Raw genomic sequence first — 13145 nt, forward strand, 5'->3', positions numbered from 1 at the left:
TTAAGTGTCCACTTTTAAATAAAGTTTTGATAAATATTTGTGGTTAATTTAATTCCTTATTGATTTAATTAAATTAAGATCATTTTATTGCCTAAAATGGTTACATTACAATATTACAGTAATGGCATGGTATTATTAATTGCTTCAAAATCACATTGCGCCATTTTCTGATTGTTGGTTATAAGCCAAATTTTCGCCTTATTGGTTTTATCAACCTGGCTCCAAATTTAAGCCAAGATGCTGGCGTCTTTTTAATCAACTTGTAGCCTCCATAAGTTAACAATAGACCTATAAAACACACTGAAATTTTAACTTCCCGTCCCATTCTTACAAACACAGGATGCTGTTGCATATTTTATACAACAGCTCCACCAGCATTATCATGAGGAAATGGACTCGTTGGAACTTTGACTTCTAAAAACTCACAAAGAGGTTCCCAGCCTTGTTTAACGTTGAATACCAACAACTTGTCCTTTGGAGCGTTCTGTGTGCATTCATTTTTTAAATGATTGAATTAGTTTTAGTAGATCCTTTGTTATACTTTATAGTTAAAAAAATGCTTTTACGTTTTTTAACAAAAAATGTTTTTACGTTCACCCTTTTTAACTTCATATTTATTCGTACAGTTGGTTTAAGCATACCTGAATGACGTTTGCATTATGTCTTCGGTAGCTCATTTCGTTACATTGAGAACGTGAAAACATGCTTGTGTCAATGTTATAACCCAACATTAAATGAACTAAAAAGTTTTATTTTTTAAGGAGTTTCATTGCATTTGACTTTCTTGTAAACCATTACAAATTTTTTGAGTACAAAAGCACTGTAATACTTACAAAAATTATCGTGATGTTTTCCATACTACCGATACATAGGAGAAAGATCTAATATTTTAAAGTTTGGATCAGCATAATACATGTCAAACTGAGATTTGATATTCTTATACCAATCATCTTCTGAGTCGCGCACAGTAAGCACAATCTAGCAGCAACAATTTTTTAAACGGTATGTTATGAACAACAACGAAATTTACTAAAACCTCCTAGATGATTACATTTAACGATTATAAATTACAATGTTCGTAAAAAGATGTTACACTAACCTTAGCATCAGGAAAAGCTTTATGTATTTCATCCCAGAATAAACAAGCTGGTACATCTGTTACAGCATCAACATTTTCGTACATTCTTTTAAAATCTTCTGTTTTGCCTCCTTTAAATATTTTGAACCAATCATCGCCATGTTCAGTAAAGTGTTCCAAGTAATCATAAACATTGTAACCTAATTGGTTTAAAGCTGCCACCACGGATTTTGTACCAGTCTTAGAGTAACCAGCTACAATCCATTTCATTTTGCTTATTTTTTTAAATATAGCCAAATATAAATACACCTAAACATCAGGTTGATCTATATTAATTTCTAAAATATTATATTCTATGACAAGCACTATGCTCTAGTTATTTTAACATTGTTATTATTAGTTTAGTACGCAAATTAAAATTCTAGTTGATTTGAATTAAGATAGATTGACCTGTTATTTTATGTGTTAACCTAAACCATCAAAATCTAACATGCACATTAAAAGCGATGCCCCTGAAATAATACTTTATCTTAGTGTATTTTTTATTTATCAAAGGCTATATTTGGCAAATCATTAGCAAGAAAGTTTAAACGACAACGGGTCAACACAATTGCAGTTTGAACAAATAATAAAAAGGTCAATGTTAACAATATAAACTTACGTAAAACTTTGATAAAAAATATGAACGCTTGCATTTTAAAAGTGTCGTCTGTAAAGCTGCTACATAATATGTTAATACATTGGTTTACAGTTATTGTATTTTTGACAAGTTAATACGTAAAACGGATTTTATAATATATTTTTTAATTTGTTGATAATTACAATTTTTATTTTGTCTTTTGAATTTAGATTTAAAACATTTTCTCAAATTAGCAAACACTTTAAAAGAATGTTTTTAAAAATTAGTTAAAAGCTTTTAAAATTTAATATTTATATTGTTATATTAACAAGATGAATTTTATTTGCAATTAAAATACCACAACTTCATTGAACTAAATTACTGAAAGGTTTAAATAATTGCTTAATTATTAACTTATTGCAATTTTGTTGTTTGTAGTTAAAGTCCAAACTGTTGTTTTATTGGTTGAATCAACTTGGTTCCAAGTTCAAGCCAAGATGCTGGCGCCTTTTTAATTAACTTGTAGCCTCCATAAGTTAACAATATACCTATAATACACATTGAAATCTTAACTTCCCGTCCCATTCTTACAAACACAGAATTCAGTTGCATATTTTGAACAACAGCACTTCCAACATTATCATAAGGAAACGGGTTAGTAGGAACATCGACTTCTAGAAATTCACAAAGAGGTTCCCAGCCTTGTTTAACGTTGAACACCAACAACTTGTCTTTTGGAGCGTTCTGTGCGCATTTAATTTAAAAATTAACTAAATTTACTTTCTTAAATGTTTTGTTACCGTTCATGATTATCTAAATAAGCTTTCCCATTTTGATACCCTTTTTAACCTTATGTTAGGTGGTACAGTTTAACCATACCTGTATAACATTTGCATTATGTCTTCGATAGCTCATCTTCATTACCATTTCGTTACATTTAGAAGGTGCAAACATGTTTGTATCAAAGTCATAACCCAACAGTAATGGAACTAAAAAGTGATATATATTAAAGCGTTTTATTACTTTAGATCATACGCCAACAAATTAGAATTTTTTTAATTTTTAGTTGTGTAAAACATTAGCAAAACTTACAAAATCTCTTGTTATGCTTTTCAAACTTCCAGTATGAGGGTGAAAGATTTAAAATTTTCAAGTTTGTATCGGCATAATACATATTAAACTGGGTTTTAATACTCTTATACCAATCTTCTTCCGAGTCGCGCACAGTAAGAACAACCTATAAAAATATTTGTTTTTTAAACGTTACAGCGAACATAAATTTATCAAAACTTAGGTAATAACATCTGATTATTAAATAAGATTTTAATAAAAGAATAATACCCTAACCTTGGCATCAGGAAAAGCTTTATGTATTTCATCCCAGAATAAACAAGCTGGTACATCAGTTATTGCATCAACATCTTCGTACATTCTTTTAAAGTCCTCAGTTGTGCCTTCACCATTAAATATTTTTAACCAATCATCGCCATGTTCAGTAAAATGTTCCAAGTAATCATAAACATTGTAACCTAATTGGTTTAAAGCTGCAACCATGGATGTTGTACCAGTCTTCGAGTAACCAGCTACAATAACTTTCATTTTGCCTAATAATTTAAGTATTCCTAAAATGATCCAAATGATCCAAGTGGACATAAAATAAACAACGATTGTTAAATTTAACGTTTTTGTGGTTACTAATCTAGTTAAAGCTAACTAATTTAAGCTTTTTTGAAAATGAAAAATATATTGTTTTTTTAATTAAATTTTTGTATACATCTTTTTAACCCTTTTTTTAAATCAAAAACAATCAAGTTTAAACTAACTTTAAATTTTCTCAATTTGAAATGAAATAATGAAGTAGCTGTACAAACTTCAGCGGTCGTTGATTTACTTTGGTCAATATTAGGTTAACCGAAATATGTTAAAGGCCGGTAATGTTATAGCCTATTGCTTACCAGTTTAACCTATTTACTTTTGATTACAATATTTCATTAATGGTAAAGTTATTTGGTGTGTTCAGCAAAGATACTTTAAAATTTTAACTTTGTTTATTTTGTTGGTTTATAATAGCGATTCTCAAAAAATTACTTATTTTAACATGACGTAGCCAAATAAAAAAAATAATATAAAATAAATTCGTTTATGTAAAAATATTTGATTTAAAAGAAGTGTTTTAACAGACTTTCATAACTAGACGTGCAAGAATAAAATTATAAAGTTGCCGACGATGTTTTTTATGATGACCAGTGTCTTATGTTAAGTTTGTAGTTGACCCAACAATTAAATAAATTTACGTTTTATAAATCAAACAAACAGATAAGTTTGTGCAGCATCTTGCGCTTTGTTTTAAACATTTTCTTTCGTGAAACGTTACTTCTGTTTATTATTAATCTCTGCTTACCGACAGCCTTATGATAGGCATATCGAAATCGAATTTCTCTAGAACTAAAGGTGTTTTATGTACTTGCATTAATAAGTAAATTCACGTCAAATTAAACTTTTATGTTTAGTTTAGACTTTATAATTATAAATATTTTATAAAACATTGTAACCTAATTGGTTTTAAGCTGCATAAACATTGTAACCTAATTGGTTTAAAGCTGCGACCATGGATTTTGTACCAGTTTTCGAGTAACCAGCTACGATTACTTTCATTTTACTAAGCCAATTGAATATATTCCTAATTTAGTAAACATATTAGTTTGTAATAATCTTGTTTTTAAGTATGACATAATTTTTAAATAAAATTATGGCATGGCTACTTAAACTTCAAGAGCAAACTTATCCGTCAGAATAAGTTTACTGACTTTAAATGTATAGTATACTTATATTCAATATTTAGTCTTCGAATATATCTACTAAAATTTACTAAAAATTTGAGTACTGGAATATAACTTAACAAAGTTCATCTAAGTTTATAAACTTTTACATTACAGTATGTTAATTATAACCTAGGTTAACGTTTATTGTTTTATTATGGTGACATTAATTATTAATTTTCTACAAAGTCGTGACATTAAGTGTTAAGTAAACTCAAGTGCGGGTAGCTGCCACGTTCAAACTCTAACTTTTTTGTTTAAACAGCGTTTGTCGTTAACTGATTACTTGATAAGCCCTAAGGTTTATAAAAATATTTTTAAATTTTCACTTAATTCTATTGTAAATTTTATTGAACTATTTCAATACAACCAATCTTACAGAATTTTATTCAGATTCTTTTATATTTCATTTTTTTAGTTTGTAGTGTTAAACAAAAATAAGCACTTGGTATTGAAGTGTTTCAAGTGTTTCTCCTTTAGTTAGTTTTGGCTAAGGTAATATTTAAGTTTGGTTTTGTCTGATAACTTTAACCTTCTCATAAATTCAATATTACGAACATCGAAAATCTTGTTAACGTTACATTGTTCCTTGTAATATTGCATATGTGTTAAAACATTTAAAACAAAAAATGCAAGTTCAGTTTACATGCAGTTACTTATGCTTTAAAAAGATACCTATTGCACGCAATAATTAAAACCCAATAGTTTATAAAGACCCTTAACTAATTTAAAGCCACCATAAATTAACAATGGGCATATAAGACACATTGAAATATATGCTTCACGTTGCATTCTTTTATACAAAGGATTTTGTAAATACTCTTGCACAACACCCATTCCAATATTTACATGAGGAAACCGGGTATTAGGAACTTCAACTCCTAGAAACTCACAAAGGGGTTTCCAGCCTTGTTTAACGTTAAACACCAACAACTTGTCTTTTGGGGCGTTCTGTGTGTAATAAAACAACAAAATGATGTTTAGGTTTATACTGTTTAAAATAAATGCAAAGTTATTTGTACAACTGCATATTTATGTTAAGTAAGATTTAAAACAACTTGTACCTGTAAGACATTGGCATTATGTCGTCGATAGCTTATTTGCATCAGTTTTTTGTTGTAATTGTTAGTGCCAAACCTTGCTGTGGTATAGTATTGGCCCAATAACAACGGAGCTTAAAATAATACAAATATTTGCTTGGTTACTTTTTTTCAAAGCTTTTAATTTTAATAAGAGTATTAAAAAACTTGGAAAGTAAGTTTTAACAAAACATTCAATTGTTTGGCAGTGTTTATATTTTAAAAATAATGTTTTATTTTTAGCGTTAAAACTTAACTTTTATGTTAAAGTTAACCTGCAAACATTTTCAACTTACTGAATGCTTGGTAGTGTTTGTTAAATCGCAAATATAAAGGTGAAAAGGTCAATAACTTTACTTTCCACGATTTATAAAAATGCTGATAATCATTTTTAAAGCTTTGGTACCACTTGTCTTCCGAATCCCTCATAGTCAAGATAATCTACAAATTTACATTAATATGTAATCTAATATATGATATTATTTGCAAGTGATGAGTATAGTTATTTATACCTTGGCGTCAGGAAATGCCTTATGAATTTCATCCCAAAATAAGTTTGCTGGGGTCTGGCATATAACATCTGAATTCTTGAACATTTCTTGGAAATCTTCAGTCTTTCCTTCGTTGTTTAATACTTTGATCCATATACCTCTATGCTCAGTATATTGGTCTATATGATTACGAACTGTATAGCCTAACTCTCTTAAAGCGGCGCACATTGACGTTGTGCCTGTTTTTGGATAGCCAGCAATTATAATTTTCATTATGTTTTTTAATATGAACCAGTTTTTAATAATACTTGTTGTCTGTATAGCCTGCAGTGGGCTTTGTAGAAGTGTTGATATTCTGGTTTAATTTGTTTGTTTTTCGGTCCAGTTGAGTCGTTTGTTTTGTAAATTTAACTTTTTTATCCTCAAATATTTTATTATAGTCATAGCCATATGTAACAATATTTTACACCATAACAAAGGCATTTTATAGTTACTAATTATAAATCAAATTTTTGACTTAAATCTTCAGATTGAGCAAATTTAGTGTTACACCTTATCCAAGAAGTACTGTCAACAAACAAGTAGTAGGCTACAAAAATTAAAACAAGAAATATCAGGCACAAAGATGTCTTGGTTTCTCGAAGCTTTTTCTTATATAAGGGATGATTAAGTTGATCTTGTACAACTGCTCCTTTAATGTTTTCATGTGGAAACGGTGTTGTTGGAACATCGACTTCAAGGAAAGCACAAAGTGGTTTCCAGCCTTGTTTAACGTTGAACACCAACAACTTGTCTTTTGGGGCAGTCTGGTTTAAATTAAGTTATAAAAGAGTTTACATTTTATAACGTAAATTGACTTTTAAGTAATAATAATCCAACATAAAAGAATGATACCAAATAGTTGTTTTAAGCATACCTGCAATACATGAGAATTATGTCTTCGATAATTCATTTTCATCAGCATCTCGTTGCATTTCGAAGGTGCAAATTTACCGTTCATCTTAAAGTTATATCCACATGCAAATACCACTGTTCAAATAAAGTTAAAATAATATTACTTTAAGAAAAAGCCTATTTTTTATAAAAATCCAGGTCAGCAAATTTTGGGGACATTTTTAAATTTAACTTACACCCTTTTTCGAACAATTTTTCATGTCGCCAATTAGTCGGTGAAAGGATCAATTTCTTGTAGTCCCAGTTACTACATAAGACTTTAAAATGATTTTTATTACTTTTGTACCACTCGTCCTCTGACTCGCGAACAGTAAAAATAATCTAAAACATAAATTAGGCTTTATTGTATTTAAACAAAATTAGCATGAACTTTTGATTACTTTAGCATCAGGAAAAGCTTTATGTATTTCATCCCAGAATAAGCAAGTAGGCACATCTGTTACAGCATCAACATCTTCGTACATTCTTTTAAAGTCTTCTGTTGTGCCTTCGCCATTAAATATTTTAAACCAATCATCGCCATGCTCAGTAAAATGTTCTATGTAATCATAAACTTTATAGTCTAATTGTTTTAAAGCGGCACAGACTGATTTTGTGCCAGTTTTTGGAAAGCCAGCAGCAATAACTTTCATTTTGCTAAGTTTGACTTAAAAAGGGGCTTATAACTTTTATTTATTTAATAACTCACTAATTTAATTCTGCAAGTTGACATTTTCGTAATGTATTAACTTATCTATAATAAAGTGTTATTGAAACACATTGTACTAATAAAGCAATGTTTATTTAGTTGGGTATATAAGTGCAACCTAACTTTGTGTGTTTGCTTAAGCCATATAACATTTTTATCCTCACTAAGAGTTATATTTTAAAAGCGTATATTTTTGTTCTGTTTATTATAACCAAACTAAAACCTTTGACAATGCGATTAAAAACACATTTTACCACCATAAAGAATTACACCTTAGGTATTGTTTGGTTTCTTTGATAAACAACGTAATTATAACACAAATTTTTGACCCAAATCTTTTGAACGAGTAAAACTGGAACCAGACACAATCCGAAATGTTTTTTCAATGAATATACAAGCTACAAATATTAGAACAAAAAATATAAGGCACAACGAAATCTTGGTTTCTCGAAGCATTTTCTTAAATAAAGGGTGACTTAGTTGATTTTGTGCAACCGCTCCTTTAATGTTTTCATGTGGAAACGGTGTTGTTGGAACATCGACATCAAGGAAATCACAAAGCGGTTTCCAGCCTTGTTTAACGTTGAACACCAACAACTTGTCTTTTGGGGCAGTCTGTTTTATATACTTGGTTAAAAACATATAGTATTATTTAAAATTTGGATGAAATAAAAGCTTACCTAACTAACGTGCTATTAAATGTTATTTATCAATTGTTTCGTGTTATGTCAGCATACCTGTAATACATGAGAATTGTGTCTTCGGTATTTCATTCTCATTAACATTTCGTTGCATTTGGAAGGTACAAGTGCATTCATTTTAAAGTTAAATCCGGTTGTGAACACCACTTGCAAAATATTTGGTTTACAAACAGTGATTTATAACATTATAGATATGACTTTATCTTACTTATTGATTGAAAGTATTTGTCAAGTCGCCAATATGTTGGGGAAAGAAATAATATTATTCTGTTCCAATTTTGAGATAGTACATCAAAATGATCCTTACTACTTTTGTACCATTTTTCGTCTGAATCGCGAACAGTAAGAATAATCTAGAAACAAACACAATAAAAATACTGATTTACTAAACTGTTTTGATGCTATTAGTTCCTACCTTTGCTTCTGGAAAAGCTTTATAAATTTCATCCCAAAACAGACAAGCGGGAGAATCTGTTACAGCATCAAAATCATTGTACATTTCTTTAAACTCTTTTGTTGTTACCCCATGATTAAAAATCCTAAACCAATTATCCGCATGCTCAGTGAAATGATCTAAATAATCGATTACTTTGTAGTCTAGTTGGGTCAATGCGGCACACATCGACTTTGTGCCAGTTTTAGAATGACCAGCCACGATAACTTTCATGTTGCTTAATTGCGAATTTAAAGCAAATTTAGTTGTGCATACGTGAATGTTATAACGTCCTTATCGCTATGTTGTTTTAATGAATACTTGAAATATTTTTGTTTTGTTTAAGAACCACAAACTTTAAAACTAGTTTATATTTATCCTTTAAATATTGCAAACTTTATATTTTTTTTCAATAAAATAAATTAGGTTTATATTATACAAGAAGTTACACCTTTTTAATAACTTATATTATTATTTAATATTAAAGATACGCAAAATAATTATGTTTATTCTTTTTGTGAGTGTTATTGGTTTATTGTCTTGTTAGTAGTTTTCAACCTACTTTGGTTTGTGTTTGCAGTCATTTTAATTAAGATACTTCACGCATATTTTATAAGCCATGTCTATTAACACATTAAACTGTACAAAAGACACTTTACAGTGAGTAATTATAAATTAAATTTTCGACCTAAATCTTCTGATTGAGCAAGATTTAAAACCACGTTTTATCTAAGAAGTATTCCCCAACCAAGTGGTAGGCTACAAAAACACAAGAAAAATAAGGCACAACGAAATCTTGGTTTCTCAAAGATTTATTTTATATAAGGAATAATTTAGCTGATCTTGTTCAACCGCTCGACAATATTTTATATTATATTACGACAACATTTTTGTAAATTTTTTTTTTTAATAATTAAAACTAAGTTTATTATTAAAAAAACGTTTCATTAATTTGTAGCCGCCAAAAGTTAAAGCAAATAATATAACACTCATTGAAATATTGGCTTCTCTTCGCATTCTTGCAAATAGCGGATGAGATTGTTCATCATTTGCAAGTTTTCCCCCAACATTAATGCGAGGAAATGGATTTGTTGAAATTTCGACTTCTAAAAACTTACAAAGAGGTTCCCAGCCTTGTTTAACGTTGAATACCAACAGCTTGTCTTTTGGAGCGTTCTGTATGTAATATAATGTGATTAAATGCTAATTTGTTACATATATATTAAAAGATATTTATTAGTTTACATATGGTTAAGTTGTATCACAAGCATTTACATTTGTTTGTACCTGCAGGACATTGGCATTATGTCTACGATAATTCATCTTTATCAACATTTCGTTAAAATAGGGCGATGAAAATGCACTTGTACCAAAATAATGTCCCATAATAAAAGGTACTAAAATAAAATACTGGTTTAGATTTAATACATTCATGTGCTTAAACGAGGTTTGATTGTTTGTTGGTTTTATTTTTTGTTATTCACTTTTTTTGTAAAAACAGTATGTAGAAATATATGAACTTTAGACCGGAACAAGTAGATTTATGTTAATTATAAACAACGATATAACTTATTCAACGTTTAGTTTAGTAGAGTTAACTTACAAAAAGCTTCGTAGTGTTTATTGAATTGCAGTCTGGTTGGTGATAGTGTCAATAACTTTGCCCTCCAGCTATAAAAGTGTTGATAATAATGATTCTTAAAGCTTTTGTACCATTCATCCTCAGGTTCACGCACAGTAAGAATAACCTGTCAAAGACAAAAGTATTCATAACCCATTAAGTACAACAAAGGTTATTTAAAGGGGAAATTTCTCTACCTTAGCATCAGGAAATTCTTTAAGTATTTCTTCCCAGAATAGGCTAACCGGAGTATGGGCCACTGCATCAACGTTCTTGTACATTCTTTTAAAATCTATTGACGTTTTCTTATTTTGCATAATGTTGGACCAATCGCCTTGATGCATTGTGTAATGGTCTACATAATCCAACACAGTATAATCTAGCTGTTTTAAAGCAGCACAAACAGAGCTTGTGCCTGTTTTTGAATACCCAGCAATAATAACTTTCATTACACAAAGGAATTTTAATGCACGCAATGAACTGTATTGCTTTACTAATAATAAGATTAATAGATTTTTGCGGTTGCGGTTTTTGGCGTTACGGTACTTGACTTTGCTGATATTTTTTGTCGTTAGTTTCGGTTATCCTGGACGTGGTATAAAAAGTGTTTTTAAATCTTTATTATCTGATACATATTTATTTTAAAACTACTTTCAATATTTTTTTACAAAATAATTTTTTTAACAAGAATATTGTTTTTAGAAAAACTGATTATATCAGATCAGCAAATCTAACTCAACCAATATGTTAGTACGGGATGTGGTGTACTATTACAGTGAAATTTATATAGTCTGTAACATAAGTGCTTGTGTTTTAACTAAAGGTAACATTTTTAGTATTAGAATAGTTAATTAAAACATCCAAATTTCAACATATGCTTTACGCCGCCTTTTTCGTATACAAGTGATGTTTAAAATATTTTTGCATAACTACCTTTCCAACAATATCGTGTGGAAAAAGATTTGTTTGAACTTCGACTTCTATAAATTTACTTGTAAATGCTGGTAATAAAGTCCAGCTTTACTGGTAATAAAGCTCAGCGTTTTTTGTAGTTGCGGTTTTTGGCGTTAAATTATTTTATTTATTTCGTTTATTCTGACCATAAAACCAATGTTTTTTATATTTTTATACTTATTTTATTTTGCAACGAACAAGCCATACAACATTAAATAATAATTAAGAAATGCATAGAAAATGATGTGTTAAATGTTGCAAAAATGGTATTATTGATCAATTAGAAAATAAAAGTTAATACCAGAATATGATTAAATATTTTTTTTAATTATTGTTTTTTAACATATTTTTAAAATTATTAAAATACTTCAAAATTATACTGTTTTCTATAAAGAGGTATTTAGAATTTTAACACTATTTAATTAAAATTAAACACTTAACAATTGATAAAAGTATTATTTAATTAGAACTTTAGATGATGTCCAATTGTTTGAAACATTCTGGAACCGAATTCAATCCAAGAAGTTGGCGTCTTTTTTGCCAACTTATAACCGCCGTAAGTTAACACGAGAAGTATAAGACACATTGAAATCTTCGCCTCTTTTACCATTTTTAACATCATTGGGTCCGCTTGATGTTCTTGGGCATATTCTCCTCTAATATTAATACGAGGAAATGGATTTGTTGGAACTTCGACTTGTAGGAACTTACAAAGTGGTTCCCAACCTTGTTTAACGTTGAATACCAAAAACTTGTCTTTTGGAGCGTTCTAAGTGTAGATGTTTGTTTAAAGTTCACTTTGTATTTGTTTTCGAGTGATTAACAAAGTTTAGACACGTGAAAATTTGTTAATAGTTAACTAATATTATCCTACTTGAAGAACATTGGCATTATGTCTGCGATAAGCCATTTTCATTAACATTTCATTGCATTTTGATGGAGCGAATGCATTGACCTTAAAGTAATATCCCACGTACAAAGGCACTAAAATAAAAAAAGACTCTGATTATACATTTACTGTTCTTGTATTACAATACCTAAATAGGTAATAACTTATAATAGAAACTAACTAAACAATTGAAAGTGGGAGTGAAATCTTGCATGTGATGGAGAAAGAGTTAAAAATTTAACATTCGGATCTCCAAAATATTTGTCTAGATGATATTTTAAACTCTTGTACCAATCATCTTCATTGTCTCTCATAAGAAGAATAATCTAAAAGGACATTTGCTTAACTTCCTTTATATGCAAAACTTTTTAAATGTTAGAAAGACTAAACATAATTTTTTGTTGTTTATTGATTATATATATAATTGCAGTCCTAGATCTGACTGTAGGGGTTGTCTAAAATTGCAAAATAAATGTTTTAAATAATCTACCTTAGCATCAGGAAAAGCTTTATGTATTTCATCCCAAAATAAAGCAGCAGGTACATCTGTTACAGCATCAACATTTTTGTACATTCTTTTAAAATCTTCTGTTGTGCCTCCATCTTTCCAAATCTTTGACCAGTCGTCTTTATGTTCGTTGAAATGTTCCATATAATCATAAACCGTGTAATTTAGTTGCCGTAAAGCAGCACACATTGACTTAGTGCCGGTTTTTGCCACCCCAGCAACGATAACTTTCATCTTGTTTAGATTAAATTAAACTAATATCTGTTGTTTGCAAATGTATGTTTAAACCAAATAACTTAACTTAAATTACC

The 13145-nt window shown here is 29.3% G+C and overlaps 7 protein-coding genes across 7 annotated transcripts; all 7 read right to left on the reverse strand.

Annotated features, from left to right (window-relative positions):
- Positions 1-355: 355 nt before the first annotated feature.
- On the reverse strand, positions 356-1348 carry LOC145752502 (uncharacterized). The gene is made up of 4 exons (XM_082568800.1): positions 1100-1348; positions 863-978; positions 642-705; positions 356-484 (listed from the first exon to the last, which is right to left on the reverse strand). The coding sequence occupies exons 1-4, from the start codon at positions 1346-1348 to the stop codon at positions 356-358; spliced, it is 558 nt and encodes a 185-aa protein (XP_082424926.1).
- Positions 1349-2135: 787 nt separating this feature from the next.
- Positions 2136-3296, reverse strand: LOC145752505 (uncharacterized). Its single transcript, XM_082568804.1, has 4 exons — positions 3045-3296; positions 2790-2934; positions 2577-2686; positions 2136-2441 (listed from the first exon to the last, which is right to left on the reverse strand). The coding sequence occupies exons 1-4, from the start codon at positions 3294-3296 to the stop codon at positions 2136-2138; spliced, it is 813 nt and encodes a 270-aa protein (XP_082424930.1).
- Positions 3297-4259: 963 nt separating this feature from the next.
- On the reverse strand, positions 4260-6359 carry LOC145752507 (uncharacterized). Its single transcript, XM_082568806.1, has 4 exons — positions 6108-6359; positions 5953-6036; positions 5337-5467; positions 4260-4377 (listed from the first exon to the last, which is right to left on the reverse strand). Exons 1-4 carry the CDS (start codon positions 6357-6359, stop codon positions 4260-4262), a joined length of 585 nt encoding a protein of 194 aa, XP_082424932.1.
- A 224-nt stretch (positions 6360-6583) lies between these two features.
- Positions 6584-7676, reverse strand: LOC145752509 (uncharacterized). The gene is made up of 4 exons (XM_082568808.1): positions 7421-7676; positions 7217-7361; positions 7003-7115; positions 6584-6892 (listed from the first exon to the last, which is right to left on the reverse strand). Exons 1-4 carry the CDS (start codon positions 7670-7672, stop codon positions 6584-6586), a joined length of 819 nt encoding a protein of 272 aa, XP_082424934.1. The 5' UTR covers positions 7673-7676.
- A 342-nt stretch (positions 7677-8018) lies between these two features.
- Positions 8019-9096, reverse strand: LOC145753955 (uncharacterized). The gene is made up of 4 exons (XM_082570505.1): positions 8845-9096; positions 8638-8782; positions 8466-8575; positions 8019-8343 (listed from the first exon to the last, which is right to left on the reverse strand). The coding sequence occupies exons 1-4, from the start codon at positions 9094-9096 to the stop codon at positions 8038-8040; spliced, it is 813 nt and encodes a 270-aa protein (XP_082426631.1). The 3' UTR covers positions 8019-8037.
- Positions 9097-9447: 351 nt separating this feature from the next.
- On the reverse strand, positions 9448-10932 carry LOC145752511 (uncharacterized). The gene is made up of 5 exons (XM_082568810.1): positions 10681-10932; positions 10466-10610; positions 10150-10259; positions 9850-10038; positions 9448-9501 (listed from the first exon to the last, which is right to left on the reverse strand). Exons 1-5 carry the CDS (start codon positions 10930-10932, stop codon positions 9448-9450), a joined length of 750 nt encoding a protein of 249 aa, XP_082424936.1.
- Positions 10933-11900: 968 nt separating this feature from the next.
- On the reverse strand, positions 11901-13068 carry LOC145752513 (uncharacterized). Its single transcript, XM_082568811.1, has 4 exons — positions 12817-13068; positions 12508-12652; positions 12312-12421; positions 11901-12206 (listed from the first exon to the last, which is right to left on the reverse strand). The coding sequence occupies exons 1-4, from the start codon at positions 13066-13068 to the stop codon at positions 11901-11903; spliced, it is 813 nt and encodes a 270-aa protein (XP_082424937.1).
- Positions 13069-13145: the final 77 nt, after the last annotated feature.

Source organism: Corella eumyota, chromosome 5, assembly GCF_963082875.1.
Source record: "Corella eumyota chromosome 5, kaCorEumy4.1, whole genome shotgun sequence".
Lineage (NCBI taxonomy): Eukaryota > Metazoa > Chordata > Ascidiacea > Phlebobranchia > Corellidae > Corella > Corella eumyota.

Coding starts and splice junctions, on each gene's coding strand:
- LOC145752502 (XM_082568800.1), bottom strand. CDS start 1,348: ATGAAATGGATTGTAGCTGGTTACTCTAAGACTGGTACAAAATCCGTG. Junction 706..862: donor GATCTTTCTCCTATGTATCG/GTAGTATGGAAA, acceptor CATTGACACAAG/CATGTTTTCACGTTCTCAAT. Junction 485..641: donor ATAATGCAAACGTCATTCAG/GTATGCTTAAAC, acceptor GAATGCACACAG/AACGCTCCAAAGGACAAGTT.
- LOC145752505 (XM_082568804.1), bottom strand. CDS start 3,296: ATGAAAGTTATTGTAGCTGGTTACTCGAAGACTGGTACAACATCCATG. Junction 2,687..2,789: donor AAAGCATAACAAGAGATTTT/GTAAGTTTTGCT, acceptor ATCACTTTTTAG/TTCCATTACTGTTGGGTTAT. Junction 2,442..2,576: donor ATAATGCAAATGTTATACAG/GTATGGTTAAAC, acceptor AAATGCGCACAG/AACGCTCCAAAAGACAAGTT.
- LOC145752507 (XM_082568806.1), bottom strand. CDS start 6,359: ATGAAAATTATAATTGCTGGCTATCCAAAAACAGGCACAACGTCAATG. Junction 6,037..6,107: donor AGGCATTTCCTGACGCCAAG/GTATAAATAACT, acceptor GTAAATTTGTAG/ATTATCTTGACTATGAGGGA. Junction 5,468..5,952: donor ATTTTTATAAATCGTGGAAA/GTAAAGTTATTG, acceptor TATTACACACAG/AACGCCCCAAAAGACAAGTT.
- LOC145752509 (XM_082568808.1), bottom strand. CDS start 7,672: ATGAAAGTTATTGCTGCTGGCTTTCCAAAAACTGGCACAAAATCAGTC. Junction 7,362..7,420: donor AAGCTTTTCCTGATGCTAAA/GTAATCAAAAGT, acceptor TTTATGTTTTAG/ATTATTTTTACTGTTCGCGA. Junction 7,116..7,216: donor AAAATTGTTCGAAAAAGGGT/GTAAGTTAAATT, acceptor TTATTTGAACAG/TGGTATTTGCATGTGGATAT.
- LOC145753955 (XM_082570505.1), bottom strand. CDS start 9,096: ATGAAAGTTATCGTGGCTGGTCATTCTAAAACTGGCACAAAGTCGATG. Junction 8,783..8,844: donor AAGCTTTTCCAGAAGCAAAG/GTAGGAACTAAT, acceptor GTTTGTTTCTAG/ATTATTCTTACTGTTCGCGA. Junction 8,576..8,637: donor CAAATACTTTCAATCAATAA/GTAAGATAAAGT, acceptor ATATTTTGCAAG/TGGTGTTCACAACCGGATTT.
- LOC145752511 (XM_082568810.1), bottom strand. CDS start 10,932: ATGAAAGTTATTATTGCTGGGTATTCAAAAACAGGCACAAGCTCTGTT. Junction 10,260..10,465: donor TAAACACTACGAAGCTTTTT/GTAAGTTAACTC, acceptor ATTTTATTTTAG/TACCTTTTATTATGGGACAT. Junction 10,039..10,149: donor ATAATGCCAATGTCCTGCAG/GTACAAACAAAT, acceptor TATTACATACAG/AACGCTCCAAAAGACAAGCT.
- LOC145752513 (XM_082568811.1), bottom strand. CDS start 13,068: ATGAAAGTTATCGTTGCTGGGGTGGCAAAAACCGGCACTAAGTCAATG. Junction 12,422..12,507: donor CTCCCACTTTCAATTGTTTA/GTTAGTTTCTAT, acceptor TTTTTATTTTAG/TGCCTTTGTACGTGGGATAT. Junction 12,207..12,311: donor ATAATGCCAATGTTCTTCAA/GTAGGATAATAT, acceptor ATCTACACTTAG/AACGCTCCAAAAGACAAGTT.